General features: G+C 41.4%; 1 protein-coding gene across 1 annotated transcript in view; it reads left to right on the top strand.

Moving 5' to 3' along the window:
• The window catches only part of LOC137267780 (uncharacterized), a 96271-nt gene that overhangs the window by 32096 nt on the left and 49874 nt on the right, over positions 1 to 14301 (top strand). The window contains exons 36-51 of the mRNA XM_067802224.1: positions 577 to 792; positions 1449 to 1655; positions 2329 to 2371; positions 2966 to 3123; positions 3571 to 3621; positions 4306 to 4521; positions 4873 to 5095; positions 5389 to 5497; positions 6638 to 6797; positions 7867 to 8090; positions 9327 to 9489; positions 10199 to 10424; positions 11437 to 11653; positions 12131 to 12346; positions 13147 to 13450; positions 14046 to 14281. Coding sequence (XP_067658325.1) covers positions 577 to 792; positions 1449 to 1655; positions 2329 to 2371; positions 2966 to 3123; positions 3571 to 3621; positions 4306 to 4521; positions 4873 to 5095; positions 5389 to 5497; positions 6638 to 6797; positions 7867 to 8090; positions 9327 to 9489; positions 10199 to 10424; positions 11437 to 11653; positions 12131 to 12346; positions 13147 to 13450; positions 14046 to 14281 — 2969 coding nt within the window. The remainder of the gene's footprint in view (positions 1 to 576; positions 793 to 1448; positions 1656 to 2328; positions 2372 to 2965; positions 3124 to 3570; positions 3622 to 4305; positions 4522 to 4872; positions 5096 to 5388; positions 5498 to 6637; positions 6798 to 7866; positions 8091 to 9326; positions 9490 to 10198; positions 10425 to 11436; positions 11654 to 12130; positions 12347 to 13146; positions 13451 to 14045; positions 14282 to 14301) is intronic.

The following is a 14301-nucleotide window of genomic DNA, read 5'->3' as shown; positions in this document are numbered from 1 at the left end:
CCACATGTACAGCAAGAAACAGACATAGAGGTGTGTTGAAATGAAACCATAAAAGCATGTTGGTTAAACGTAGTCTTTCTAAAGCATATCGTTTTATGGATATAAATGTTTGACAAGGTTTAACAGTAGTTCTATCATTACTATATGGTTACACCTTTCTGCATTGACTAGACTAAAAAGGTATCCACCTCTTACACCCAAATTTGACTTCTTGCAGACAGCCAGTAAAACAATATATTGTCCGTACATCATGGGGATTCATTGTTCTAGTACCACTTCAACAAAACCCAATAAGGGAAGAGAATCCATGAACCGGGACTTGAAGTACCTTCTGTATGTTATATCTTACTTGATGCGTGAATCTCAGGACAAAACAAAGACGCGCTTATACAGATCGTAACGACCATTAGGTTCATTGTCTGCTACCACTGGACAATAAACAGATAGGGAGGTCGCGGTGGCTGAGCTGGTTAGGCGGCTGACTCTGAGGGTACGGGTTCGAATACCGGATGGGACTCCTGCTGACCAAAAAAAGTACTAGAATCAGTCTGTCAACTCTCTATATCACTGTTGCAGATTTCTCCCTGGAGAAGTGGGTTGAGGCTCGCGGCATGCCGTCTGCCCAGACCGAGTTGTCTGACAGTCTGGTGGCACAACTGTTGGAGGACCTAGGTATGTCCAGCTACCTACCTGTACAGAACAGTCTGGATATCATGCTGGACATCGACTCGCCATATTGCAAGAGAGACGAGTCCCCCTTCTCTCCCCACAATGTCCACAACTGGAACAAAGGTAAGACGTACCAGGAGACAACCGCGTAACACTGCTTTACATTGTCTATCAGTTACCAGATATTCATGACGATGCTTTACCCTTATGTGACCGTTATATTATTCAAATGCTGCGTATAGTTAAGGAACTTATGGTATTCCAACCCGCAACTATATAAATTTCTAGAGAAATCTAGTGATCAACTACACAAAGAGTCTTGTGTGTACCCTGTTTGTAAATAATGCATCTAAATCATTAAACAATAATATCATTTAGAAAGGGATAGGGGAAAGAACATTGTATTAGCAGATGCCTGGTAATTAAGAGAATAATGATACTGTATGTGATGGTAGTGATAAATCTGCTAAAACAGTGCTGATTATACAATTGTGACAACATCACGAGCGTATGTTTGTTTCAGCAGTATTACAGCTGTATGATGTTGTTTGTAAACAAATCGAGTCTGGATCAGACAATACTGTGATCGAAATCATCGTCAACATTTTAGAAAATGCAGTCTTAAATGAAATCACGGAGAGGTCTGTTCTACTGATGGCTAATGAGATACAACATCTCTGCGTTTGCGTTGAACTCTTAATGTTTTGGCCGCTTGTAATTACGACAATGTTTGTCTGGAAGTTGTGGTGTGTTCTGATTTCACTTTTACTGTTCTTCAGACTGTACAAGTGTGGATGTACCGTCATTGGACAAGTCTACCAACTGCTACCTCAGTTCCAACTGTATGTCGGTGGAGTGCTGCACTGATATCCCCCACATACGCCGATCTCTGAAGTCGTTGTTTGCCCTAGACATCTGCACCTTGACCGTGGAAATGAAGCTGGAACGTCTGACCTTCAACCTCTCCCTTCTAGAATATGAATGGGGTAGGAAGCAGTCAGAAGACAATCATTTCAGTGTGTCATGTTTATCCCCCGACATATGTCATGTTTATCCTATGACATATGTCATGCTTATTCCCCGACATATGTCACGTTTATCCTCCGACACTAAATGGGACGGAGACATAGGTCTGGGCTCACTCTTGTTCGAAAACGGTTATAAGAAACCAAATGTGGAATATGTTTTCAGGTTACGAATGTCGTGGTGGAGTTAAAAACATGAACCAAATAGGAACAGAACACTGTCTTTGGGGATATTGATAACCATCTCTTCTTGTTTTACATAATAATATTATATGATTTATGAAAAAGCGTATTGTAGATGATTACAAATTGACCTAGGATGAATATAGTAAGTGTAGTAAGTCGACAACGCGCTTCAGTGAATCTTTACCTGCCCCTCCCATTGCAGTATAGTACTGTATAATTTTAATGAGTTTCTGTCACATAATTTAGAACTTTCCAAACATAGTTGTAGCCATGGCTGCAATACCATTTCTAGCCCCAGTAGGCGTGTAACATTTTTGACACAAGCCACGGAATAATTATAGCAACCTGTTGCAGAGAACAAAATCACATTGTTATTTCATTTTCAATAAACTTAGAATACTTTTTACCTCAGTTTTATCACACTGAAATGATGTATTCTGTCTTTAAGGAACGACTGCCCATTTCAGCATCGGGAGCTTTATCATCTTAGAGTAAGTATGTCATCCTTGTATATCTGGCAGTGGGGTAGCGCCTTGTGGTTAAAGCGTTCGCTCGTCACCGGGAAGGTACGGGTTCATTTCCCCCACATGAATAGTGTGTGAATCCCATCTCTGGTGCCCACCCGTGATATTGCCGGAATATTGCTAAAAGCGGTCAAAAATGAACTGAACTCCTCTCTGCATCTTTACCTGTAACTGGTAACTGTGAACCGCCGATCACGCCATCGATGTGTCTTGTCCAGTATCCTGTGATTGTATGAGATTCAGTAACCTCGTATGACAGGAATACTGCTAGTGGACTGTGGTGTCAGGCAATAAACAAATACTGATCCTGCCTACATTTTAAACAACTGGTGTCGCCACTGATTCTCATACTCATAGTCACAGTCTTATCTGTTCGTTTCACTGAGAGAAATACCTGAAATTGAATATCTACGTTTCAAACATTTGAAGATCAGTATTTTTGAAGATCAGTATTTTTGTTATCTTTGGCGCAATGATACTAAACGATATATAGGGTTCTTGGGGTGGGTTCAAATGTTCCATGGCGTCTCTTTGTTTAATTTTGAGATATTCTGAATACAGGTACAAGATGGATAACAACCCCACGGCACATAAAATAACAGTAAATCTCAGGATGAAGGTTTGCTTCGAGAAGCAGTGTGAAAAGGACTTCCCAATAATGTCTAACAGTGAGATCACCTACAGCCCGTGTGGACCCGATCAAACCATTCCGCTGCAGGGTTAGTGAGGGATTCCGGTCATGTGTTCATTGAATTTTCGCATCAACACAGTCATCTGCTTTGGCGGTAAAGTTACAATGACGTGGTGGAGCAAGACGTGATATGTATGTTTCGTAAACAACCCTAGACAGCCGGCTATTTATGCATTAGAAGTATTTTAACAGGGTAGTTCGTGCAAAATGTAAGCCGAATGTGTATACCGCTATATCAGAGAATGCATTTAATCGTGCCTATTTCCTTGAATTGAATTGATGCTTTTCATTTTCTGTTGTAATGTCTGTAAGTCTGTAAAGCTGTCAAAGAACATTCGAGTAAAATTGTTTTATGCAGGGCTAGGACAGAGTACGATTAACTTACGGAAACTTAAAAGCTCAAGAGATATGCATGTTTTTGAATTCACAAAGAAATAGCTTAACGAGGGATTCAAATTACATTTCCTGTTTGCAGGTTTGTCCCTTGATTTCTACAAGCCAGAAGTCTGCAAGTTTGGTCTAGACCGTACGTATTGCCTGCTTTACGATGTTCATAAGAACCGTACACCGGAATATCGTCATTCAATAAGACACCTTATCACGTCTAGACGTAAACTGTTTAGCTACGGTCCATTTGAGTTCACCAATAAATTGCTCACTAACACATAATCTTATAATTGCAACCAAATTTGTTCACAGTGACGTGGAATCGAATGATAAACTCTGATGATTTGTCTCATATGTTTGGACACCGAAATGAAAATGGCTGTTTAACAAACGATCATTATTTTGTTTATTATTTCGACGGAGGACCACTTGCTGGTAGAACAGCCAGGTAATGAACAAGCCCCTGCAGTGAAAGTCAACTTTCATCCGTGCATCGCGCACACCTGCCTGTTCTACCAGAAATTTATCCCCCTCGTGAAAGTAGCAAAAAGTGATAAAATAATGATCGTTTGTTAAACAACATTTTTATTCGGGTGGTCTTACTGTTACATACATCATTGCGGCCTTAAAGAATCAATAGATATTTCTAAGAAGATATCAACACAAAAAATATATCATGTGATACACTCTTGAATTGCAACATATCAATATAAAATCAGTAATCCCTTACAAAGCTCAATATTTCAGCAAAAATTGTCGAAACTAACCCATGATATTAAAAGATCTTCATTGAGTGACGCCTAATAACACGTCTGTCTTTCAGTGAACACATGTTCTATGAAGTTGCCCAGCAACTTGGAGGGCACGTGTCTTGTCACGGACAGCTGTATGGGGGTCAGGTGCTGCGTCCCGTTTGATGTTCAACACCTCGGTGTCTACTCCATCTCCACTGGCATCGAAGCTGACCATTGCACTGACAAGTTTGAATACCACGTAGAAAACAAGAAGTGGACCAAACATCTTACGGCCATGACATTCGGTAACAAAAAACACAGTTCATTTTTAACCACCTGTTCAACCTTGTGTCTCGATTAAAGTGCCTTTCTTCCCAATTTATGTCATCTTTCTTTGCAATTTGTCGTTTAAATATCTCCAGGTATTGTGCTGCGTAGTCACGCATGGCGCGATGCCATAAAATCCATTGATCGTAGTTCGCCATCATAATATTGCCAAAATATTACTAATCGTAACATCGAGTTGGCAAGGTTACACTGTTTTAATTCCCCTTCGTGTTCATCTTCTTCTATATGAAGTCTCTGGCTCAAAGATCGCCGCCCCCTCACTTACACTCATCCAGTTATGTACAGAACAGTTTGTTGTGTTATTTCAGACAAGAACGTGACAGAACAGGTTGGAGATGGTTTGACGCTGTCCTACATCGTCAAGAAGTCTGTCGCCATGATTGAGTTGTCTTTCAGTCTGAAGGTGTGTGTGAAGGATTCCCCGGGAGCTCCCGAGGTGTGTCAGTACAGACGTATCCTAGACAAGGTCATCTTTCAGACATCTTCCTGCGGCTTTCTCGGACGGAAGAAGCGGAGCTACATGAGTGACATGTATGCCATTCTGTTGTTAAACTCAGTAGTCTCGTTTTTCTGTAACTGAGAATTGGTAAATTCATGTAATGGATTCTGCATGTGCTCAGACACTTTAGACATTATGCGAATGACGTTTCCGTCTGCTGTGCACGTGTCGTGAACTGTCCCGTACATGTAAATATCTCCTGCAGGAACATACCATGACCAACTATAACGACGACATGTACGTGGTGTCAGTCATTGATTCATTTCTTATGCTTGTCAAATTGAATTATGGTAATGTCCTACTGACTGAGATTCTGACTCACCAGGGTCAAGAAAAACATGGACGTGGACAGTATCTTGTCCAATCTGATGAAGAAGTCCAGCATTACCAACGACCTCATAAAGAAAGCGCTGGATGCTGTAAAGGACTTTCCGGTGAGACATCGTGCTTAAGATTTACCTCATAGGAATCAGACTAATAACGAATGGAAGGGAAGAATTATGTTCTCCTCGCTTAAACCGTTCTTTCTCCAGTGTTCTCTTCACTTTCCCTCCACACATCCAATGTAGTGTGACCCGTGAAGGTCCGGGGTTGAATACGTCTTCAGCAACCCATGCGTGCCATGAAAGGTGACTACGCTTGTCGTAAGAGGCGACTAACGGGATCGGGTGGTCAGGCTCGCTGGCCTGGTTGACACTTGCCATCGGTTCCCATTGAACAGATCGACACTCATGCTGTTGATCACTCGATTGTCTGGCCCAGACTCGATTATTTACAGAATGCAACAATATAGCTGGAATATTGCTGAGTGCGGCGTAAAACAAAACTCACGCACTCCCAATGTAGTGTTGCGGGACCACATGTTTAACATCAATTAACGCTTTAATATTTGTAATATATTAATAATGCCCTTATTAGAAGTAAATAATGATTCCGGTTATGCATGTGTCTTCCGATTCTGTAGGGGGACCTTTTGGGACAAATAATGTTAGACATATACTGTTTAGTTCACGGCATGGGCATGTTTGGGGCTATCAAACTTTGGATGTAGAGCTGGTGTTGTCATCATTTATTTCAGCATGTTCCATGTCGATGACCTGTACTATTTCACCCTCGTATGTCCATCCTTAAAGAACAATCGAAAGAAAGACCTACCAAGTACACACACACACACACACGCACACACACACACACGCACGCACACACACATATCTATATCTATCTATCTATCTATATCTATCTATCTATCTATCTATCTATCTATCTATCTATCTATATATATATATATATATATATATATATATATATATATATATATATATATATATATATATTATAATACAGTACACTATCCACACACACTATTTCAAGTAGGCATTCAAGAGCAGAAAGTAAATAATGAAATGTGAATCATTGGTTTAATTTGAGTCTGTACTGTACCATATACTCTTCATGTATAATGACCTATGACCTTTCATGCAATAAACAACTGATTAATTGATTGATATTCAATCACCATTACTCTTTTGGAGATGAAGATGCTACTTTTGTGTTATATGTTCATCGTTCTATAGGATGTCAATGACCTCAAGTACGAGATAGGGGACAGGAAAGAGTCTGCAGAAAACCCAGAAACAGCTCTGAATCTGATGGGAACCGAAAACCCAAAGACTATTATATATTCTGGTAAAGCATTAGGCGGAAGCTTCAACGTGGGAGTCGTTGGAGGAGGAGGTAACTCTCGGTTAATTTACTTGCTTATATATGCTTGATTTAAAAATGAATACCCGAACAGCCTACGGGGGAAATTCACGGAATAAAGAGGGAATGTTGAGGATACGGAGTCAAGAGGTCTCTGCTCGGCTGCAATACTACCATAAATATATTATCCAGGGCTCTAATACCTGTTGGTTCTGTGAAGATTCGGGGTAAAATAGGTCTTCAACAACTCATGCTTGCCACAAGAGAAGACTAGGGTGGTCAGACTCGCTGTCTTGGCTGACACATGTCATGCTGCTGTCATCGCTGCTCATGCTGTTGAGCACTGGATTGTTTGCTCCGTCCTGTATTATTTACAGGCTGCCACCATATAGATGGAATGTTTCAAAAATCTCACTCACTCTAATACCAATCGGGGCGGCCGGGTAGCACAGTGGGTAAAGAGTTCTCATTTTACACCACAGACCTGAGTTCGGTTCCTTACATCAGAACAATACGCCAAGCCAATGCCGTGTGTCGGCCGCGATATTACTAGAATATTGCTAAAGACCATATTCATTTACTTTTATCCCGGTTCGCCCTGAGTGTGTTCTGACTCGTTTGCCACGCTTAGTTATATGACGTCGGGAATGTATCTCATGTTTAGTTGACTACTGAAGGGAGTCAGGAACACCACTGCAATAGTGAAATAGTAAGGAGTCTGTCTATTGCACTGAAAGCCGGGGTTGATCCCCGATGGAGGCACCTAGGTTCGGGTCCCGAGGTGGGCACATTTGGATAGTATCCTTGGGCAATAATACTTAAATCCACATTGTCTCAGTTCAGCTGTAAAATGGGTACCAGTGAGGATATGCTGGCAGTTCGAGTGTTCAGTTCATTGCGCCTAAAAGGCAGTGTGGCGTAATATTCCCCGAGGAGTTGAAAAAGTATCGGAAAGTACGATACTGTCCTATGACCGGATAGTAATGTAGGTAGCGCCGTGAGCAGGCAATGTGCCTGGATATAAGCCCCATATAAGCGGAATATTACCATTATTAGTATTATTATTACTAACTAAAACAGGATGAGGTGTTGTACCTTTCAGGCAAGGTGATCAAAATGTTGGGCAAGGCGGTGGGTGTTCTCGCGCGGGGGCAGCAGGCCTACACCATAGGGAGTGGTCTAACTCAAGCAGGGATGGAACTCCTAGGCGCCAAGCTGGCCAATATGAGTATTGGCGAACTCCTGGCTCTTTCAGAGGAACTCACCATCTCCCCCGATACCGCTGTAAAGATCAGCATGGAGCTGAGGGACCTTGCCATGGCTGTGGTATGTTGAGTTGTGTTACACCACAAATTTCAGCATGCTTAGAGCAGTGTTGGTATTGTTAATGGTCTCATTCCCACCCATGTAGATCCGAGTTAGAACCCATGCTTGTCCTAAGAGGCGACTAACAAGATCGGGTAACCAGATTCGCTGGCTTGGTAGACACGTGTAATCGGTTCTCAGTTGCGCAGATCGATACTCACACTGTTGGTCACTGGATTGTCTGATGCAGACTCGATTATTTACAGACCGCCGTCATATACACGTGATATTGTTGAGTGCGGCGTAAAACTAAACTCACGTACTCACTCTCATTCTCGTTTATCCAGAATTGTTTTGTTTATATGAAGCTGAGTATGGAAGTTGTTTGGAAAAGTAGAAATGCAAAAAAGCCCTCGTCAGCACCAATTCCCATACACATTCAATATCCTAACATCTATTTGATGTCATATGTTTCAGGGTGTAGATAAAAAATCGAAATGTTTTTCAATATTGCAAAATGTTGCATTTGCGCACCACTAGCTAATGCACTGACGTCTCGTCCATGTTATTTTGATTTTGTTTGCGCTAGATACGAGCGCCCACCATTATTCGTGGGGTTTGAATAAGCATAAATGCCCGTATATGTTCTTGAAAAGGAATACAAGGACACACAACTTGTCGACTTGGCTTGTGTTTCCATAGATGTGTCGAAACGCGTAGGATTGAATTATATCTCGTATCTAACAAAAGTGTGAAAACACGTTGATTTTGCGATTTCCTACTTGTCCTTTAACCTTCGAAGTTGATAGAAATGTGGAAATTGTAACAGTTGAAATCACAGGGGCACACATGGCTTAGAAACAGCGTTAGAAAGACATATAGGTGTATAGAATCTACCCTAGTACTACACTTTTATGTAGTATGAGGGTAGGATCTTTCTAACACTGTTTCTAAGCGATACACACATCTGTGGTTGAAATAAGGTCTGAAATAACAAACAGATCAAATATCTTGTCGATGTTTAGATATTCGAGATGTCATAAAGTACAATTACATTTTACAATTCGTAAAGCTATGATATTTCATGTAAGTGTGAAAATGTGTCCCGTTCTGAAAAATATCGAAACCGTGAGTAGGAGAAATTAGGTGTGAGGAGTGGTGATATTTTCACTTTCATTGATCAAGGACGCACCCGACTTTCCGTTATACCATTGTCATAAATGTTGGTGAACGAATGTGTGAATAATTTTGTTTCAGTACACAGAGGTCATTCAAACAGTCATAAACACGGATTTTACTGACTTCTTCAAGTCATTTGACGTCATCCTTGAAGGAAAATTTGAAATTCCTCGCCAGAACTTTAACTTCTTCTCACATAAATGGTTCTTCCTCGTGGGCGGTATTGTCCCCATGACTTTTGGTAAGAACGCAGTCCGGTCTTACATGACGATTTACCAGGAGACATAAAGTACACTACAGTATCGAACATCGACTTACACTGACACCCAGAACTATCAAATTGCAATAAAGTTACTGTACTTTGACGGCGCATTGTCGCTGCTTAATGTTGGTGCGTAAAGCGCAACAATACAAAAAAAGACGGTAGCTTTCTGTTGTTTCAAAAGACACTGTTGTTTCAAAAGATCAACTAATCAGAAAGACGCTTTACGGCAATAGTTTCAAAATGATGGTCAGCTACTTACTGTATCATGAAAAATATCTCGAAATATTTCGCTATCCAATTTTGAAAACTAACGAAGGAACATTTTTTATATCTCATAGCTGGTTTTGGTTCTTCCCACAGTTCTCGTCAGTTCCAAATGTGCTTCAGTAACCCACACTTGTCTTAAGAGGCGACTGATGGGATCGGGTGGTCATGCACGCTAATTTGGTTGGCATATCGGTTCCCAATCGCGCAAATCGATACTCATGATGTTAAACATTGGATTGTCTGGTCCAGACTCAATTATTTACAGACCGCCGCCGTATATCTGGAAAGTTGTTGTGCGGCGTAAAACTAAACTCACTCACTCCAAATGTGCATCGTACAACCCTTAAGTACTGAGCGCTAAAGACACAAGGACTTATCGTCTATCCGAATTGATAACATTTGTATTTTTGGTTCTCAGACTTTGGCATCGGCGCGTCGTTTGGCATTAAATTTGCAGTAGGGGCTCAGGTTCTGGCCCTGAAAGCTAAAGGTCAAGTGACCCCTTACGTCGGTGCCCATGCATGGGGGGAGTTAGGCGTTGGGTTTGTTCTTTACGGCAAGCTCAGACTGGAGGGATACCTGCTCACCTTGGCCTTCCCCACAGTGGCCGAGATCCAGTTCTCAAAATGGCCTCTCTCTGTAAGGTAAATAGTAATCAGAATTCATAAAATGGCTTCGTAAGAAACGAAGGTATGTCAGTCGAAGGTAAATATATCCAGTCTAAACGTATTATCCCAAAATTACATTTTTTTATTTTATCCGGATACTTACACTCCAAGGGAGATAACTGTTTTGTCCTGTCCGAAGGTTATATTAATCCTGCTCGTAATGTGTAACATCAGTATCGTCTTAATGATGTTGAAGGAGAGGACGTTCTCACTCGAGTGCATACACGGGTTGGGTCAGTATCATATGAAAAAAATTACATGTAAATTATTCTTTGGCTGAAGACGTTACCATGTTTGGTACTTTTACACGTGTTAATGATGTTAGCTCGTCCAATAAACATGCGACTAGGAGAGCTTCTTGAGTGGCACTTTCGAATTTGGAAATACAATTGTCTGTATAGAAACGTGTCATCTGAATAAATGAAATATTCATCTATAAATTTTGTCTCCTTATACCTCTTAAAGTTAGATTATCGTGAGAATAATATCGCACGATGAAGAAAATTATTACAAATTTTACTTTGTATTATATATACTTCCTTTCCAAAGTTTAGACTCACTAGTGTAAACATAGCTACTTTCAGGCAACTTTTGTTAAAATTTTGCAAAACATTCCATACCCGTTGATGATACTGTTTATACACGAACTGATGTATTGTACAATCAATTTGTTGTGCTGAAAAGATTATTGTCATGAGTTCCAGAAATGGTAAAAATCCGTGGAAATTGGCGATTTCTTTACACCAAATAATCTGATGCATGATCCACATGTACAACGTAACCTTTACATTTGCTCCACATATAGAGTCTTTCAACTGAGTCTAAACTCATATGTGATGGTAAAGCTGGAATATTGCTGAGTTCGGCGTAAAACTAAACTCACTCACTCATATGTGATGGTTTAGGAAATAATTGGAAAGGCTCGAGTAAAAACTTTCTTATTTCAATGACGTGAAAGTTACGCTATCCTATTCCATTTGTTTTGCAGGGTGATCATGGATCTAGAATTTGTTCCCATTGAGCTTTCTCTCTATGGCATCGTCACACTTGAGGTCGACATAAAAATAGCAAAAATAACCAAAGTGTTGTTCCAGGCCAAAATATTTGGCTACACCTGCCCGGTAATCAGTACACGAATCTTTGACCTTGGCACTCACAAGGAGGACGACACGCCACCCCACTTCCTTCACTACATTCAGCACAAGGTGAGCGAGTGTGGTGTAGAGTGAGTGAGTTGGTTGGTTTTAGGCCACTTGTAGCAATATCACGGTGTGGGTTACCACCCTTTTAATGTAGAACGTCACAGTTGTTGCCGGCGGGGAGCCTGTCATGGAGTAACCTTCACTAAGGTTAACCTTAACTCGCTTTCTTTAACATGGCACTAAGGTTAACCTTAACTCGCTTTCTTTAACATGGCACTAAGGTTAACCTTAACTCGCTTTCTTTAACATGGCACTAAGGTTAACCTTAACTTGCTTTCTTTAACATGGCACTAAGGTTACCTTAGTGGCTTAGGCCGTTGGTAAACATACCACAAGGTAAATATACCATTCTTTGAGTTAGTGTACTAACTGACATCATGCACGCGTATTTATCTATATCTTAATGGTCGTGGTACACGTTTTCGTCCGAAATTTCGTTCGTGGTTACCTGTATTTCATGTAGATCTTTGTATACTGCAGAGCGACAGACGTCGACGAGCAAGGGGTAAAACTGAGTCATGTTTCGTGCGGCAAGTCCCAGGTAAAGACTACACAGAACCGACGGTGGAGGTGGCAGCAGCAGGAGTAGAGGATAGGGGCATTGTCGACCTCTACCTGGAGGCAGGCACACAACCCGGTCTTGACGACGTCATTGCCAAAGTGAAATTAGGTGGCCCCTCCCTTGTTATCACCCACGTAAGTATTGGTTGTGTTCAGTCCCTTCAGTCAAACCGTCATCAATCCTGAAACCTTGTTTGCGGAACGATGCTTTCCGTAACCAAAGCCATTACGATCATTCGCTAATCCACATGTCGCCGTTTGGATAGACGCTGTTTTGCCGTATGCTTAAAATGAACACTCTGGAAACACTCACTGATCTCTAAAATAGTCCACAAAAATGAGCACAAACACCTTCATTGCACCAACATTCAGTCACAGAATGAGCTGTAGATGATATCGCCATATTGAAAATCACCATTAAGCTAAACTGTATGGACTTACTCATGGAAGTCAGATGAGAAGTGAATTATGTTGATTTATTTTCCCATTCAAGACACCTGGAATCAGTAGGCAAATTTGCCTTACGTTGCTACAGACCTTCGAAGGTTCTGGCATGTATAGTACGTGATGATTTACAATATCAGTCTACAGTTGTCTCTGAAAACCTGCATGCAAATGACACTAAGAAATTATTTGGAGCAGTCCAACTTTAGCGGTAAACGTGTTCAGGAATCTGTTTTGAAACGCTCCTATTCAATGTGTTACTAGGGGAGCAGGGTATCCTAGTGGTTAAAGCGTTCGCCTGTCGCCCGGAAGACACGGGTTCGATTCCTTACACAGGCACAATGTGTGAAGCCCGTCTGTGGTGCTCCCTGCCATGATATTGCTTGAATATTGCTAAAAGCGGAGTTAAACTAAACTCACCCCCCCCCCCCACACACACACACACACACACTCAAAGTCACTTATTTCACTTTCTGTCTACCATTATCCAGGAATTAAAACCCCATGGCGTTCCACTCTACTTCACAATCCTCGGCGTCAACCATGGCGACCTAGAGACTCCAATCACATGCAGCATCCCTACCTACGACATCACACCTCCTGGAGGAAGACTGACTGCAGACTTCCTAACAACCAGTAACCCGTCGGAGCTCCGCGCATCGCTGGTAGTGTACGAAGACTCCGTACTCAACATAACTAACATAGGTGTCGGTGTGGGCAAAGGAATGTACGCGGATGAAATCGTGCCATTTTCCAACATCGATCTGCGGAGCGGCGAAACGAAGCACTATGATCGTGAGTACGAACATCAAAGCCTTGCCGAGGTCGCAATATTGTAACCTTGATGCAAGAACGTTTTAACAATAGCTGTATGCCGCTCTTTGAAATAATCGCAGACATAGTGGGCAAGAACCGTCCAGGGATACTCGGAGCTGTCGGAATACTGCTTGACGTCATGTAAAGTTGTCTCCCTTGCATTTTACTTCTTGTTACCCGTACGCAAATAGAAAAAAGATCAAATGTATGTAATATCTACAAAGATTGTAAATAGATCGTCTTTACTCATAGTGCATGTATTTTAGCTTATCCCGTTGCTCTTCATCAATGATCCGTCAATAAACAACTGTTCTGTATAGTATTACCAATGTATAATGTAAAACTAAAAGGCCGTCCATTCCTGGTGTTCCCCAACCCTGCTATTGCTGGAATGTTACTAGAAGCGGCGCAAAATGAAATAAAAAAATCACTCATTCACTGTCGTCATCGCAAGAACTATGTGCATATCAAATTACACCTGTGTTGTATATTTTTCATTCAATCTATAGTTATATCTGCACACGAAAGGCTTCCAGCTCAGAGGTATATAATTACCTATCCGTTGATGCTTCAGCTTCAAGTGACGAAACTGGAGAAATTGCACTGACCCATTTCAACGGTGTGAAGAGTGGTCGCCTGATTGGCCCCGTGATCTCCACTACAACAGGCCTACAACATGCTGGTCTATGCGCCAGGCTCTGCCTGCTGTTTCCACCAACTAAATGCCTCAGTATGAACTTTGACTACAGCTCTAGCGGTACATGTGAACTTCTCGAAGCCATTGAGGGACATCACTTTGAAGTTGCAGTTGTGAGTGACTCAACAGTTTT

The sequence above is a fragment of the Haliotis asinina genome, chromosome 16, assembly GCF_037392515.1.
Source record: "Haliotis asinina isolate JCU_RB_2024 chromosome 16, JCU_Hal_asi_v2, whole genome shotgun sequence".
NCBI lineage: Eukaryota > Metazoa > Mollusca > Gastropoda > Lepetellida > Haliotidae > Haliotis > Haliotis asinina.
The sequence above is the reverse complement of the archived record's forward strand: the minus strand, read 5'-3'. Positions and strand labels throughout refer to the sequence as shown.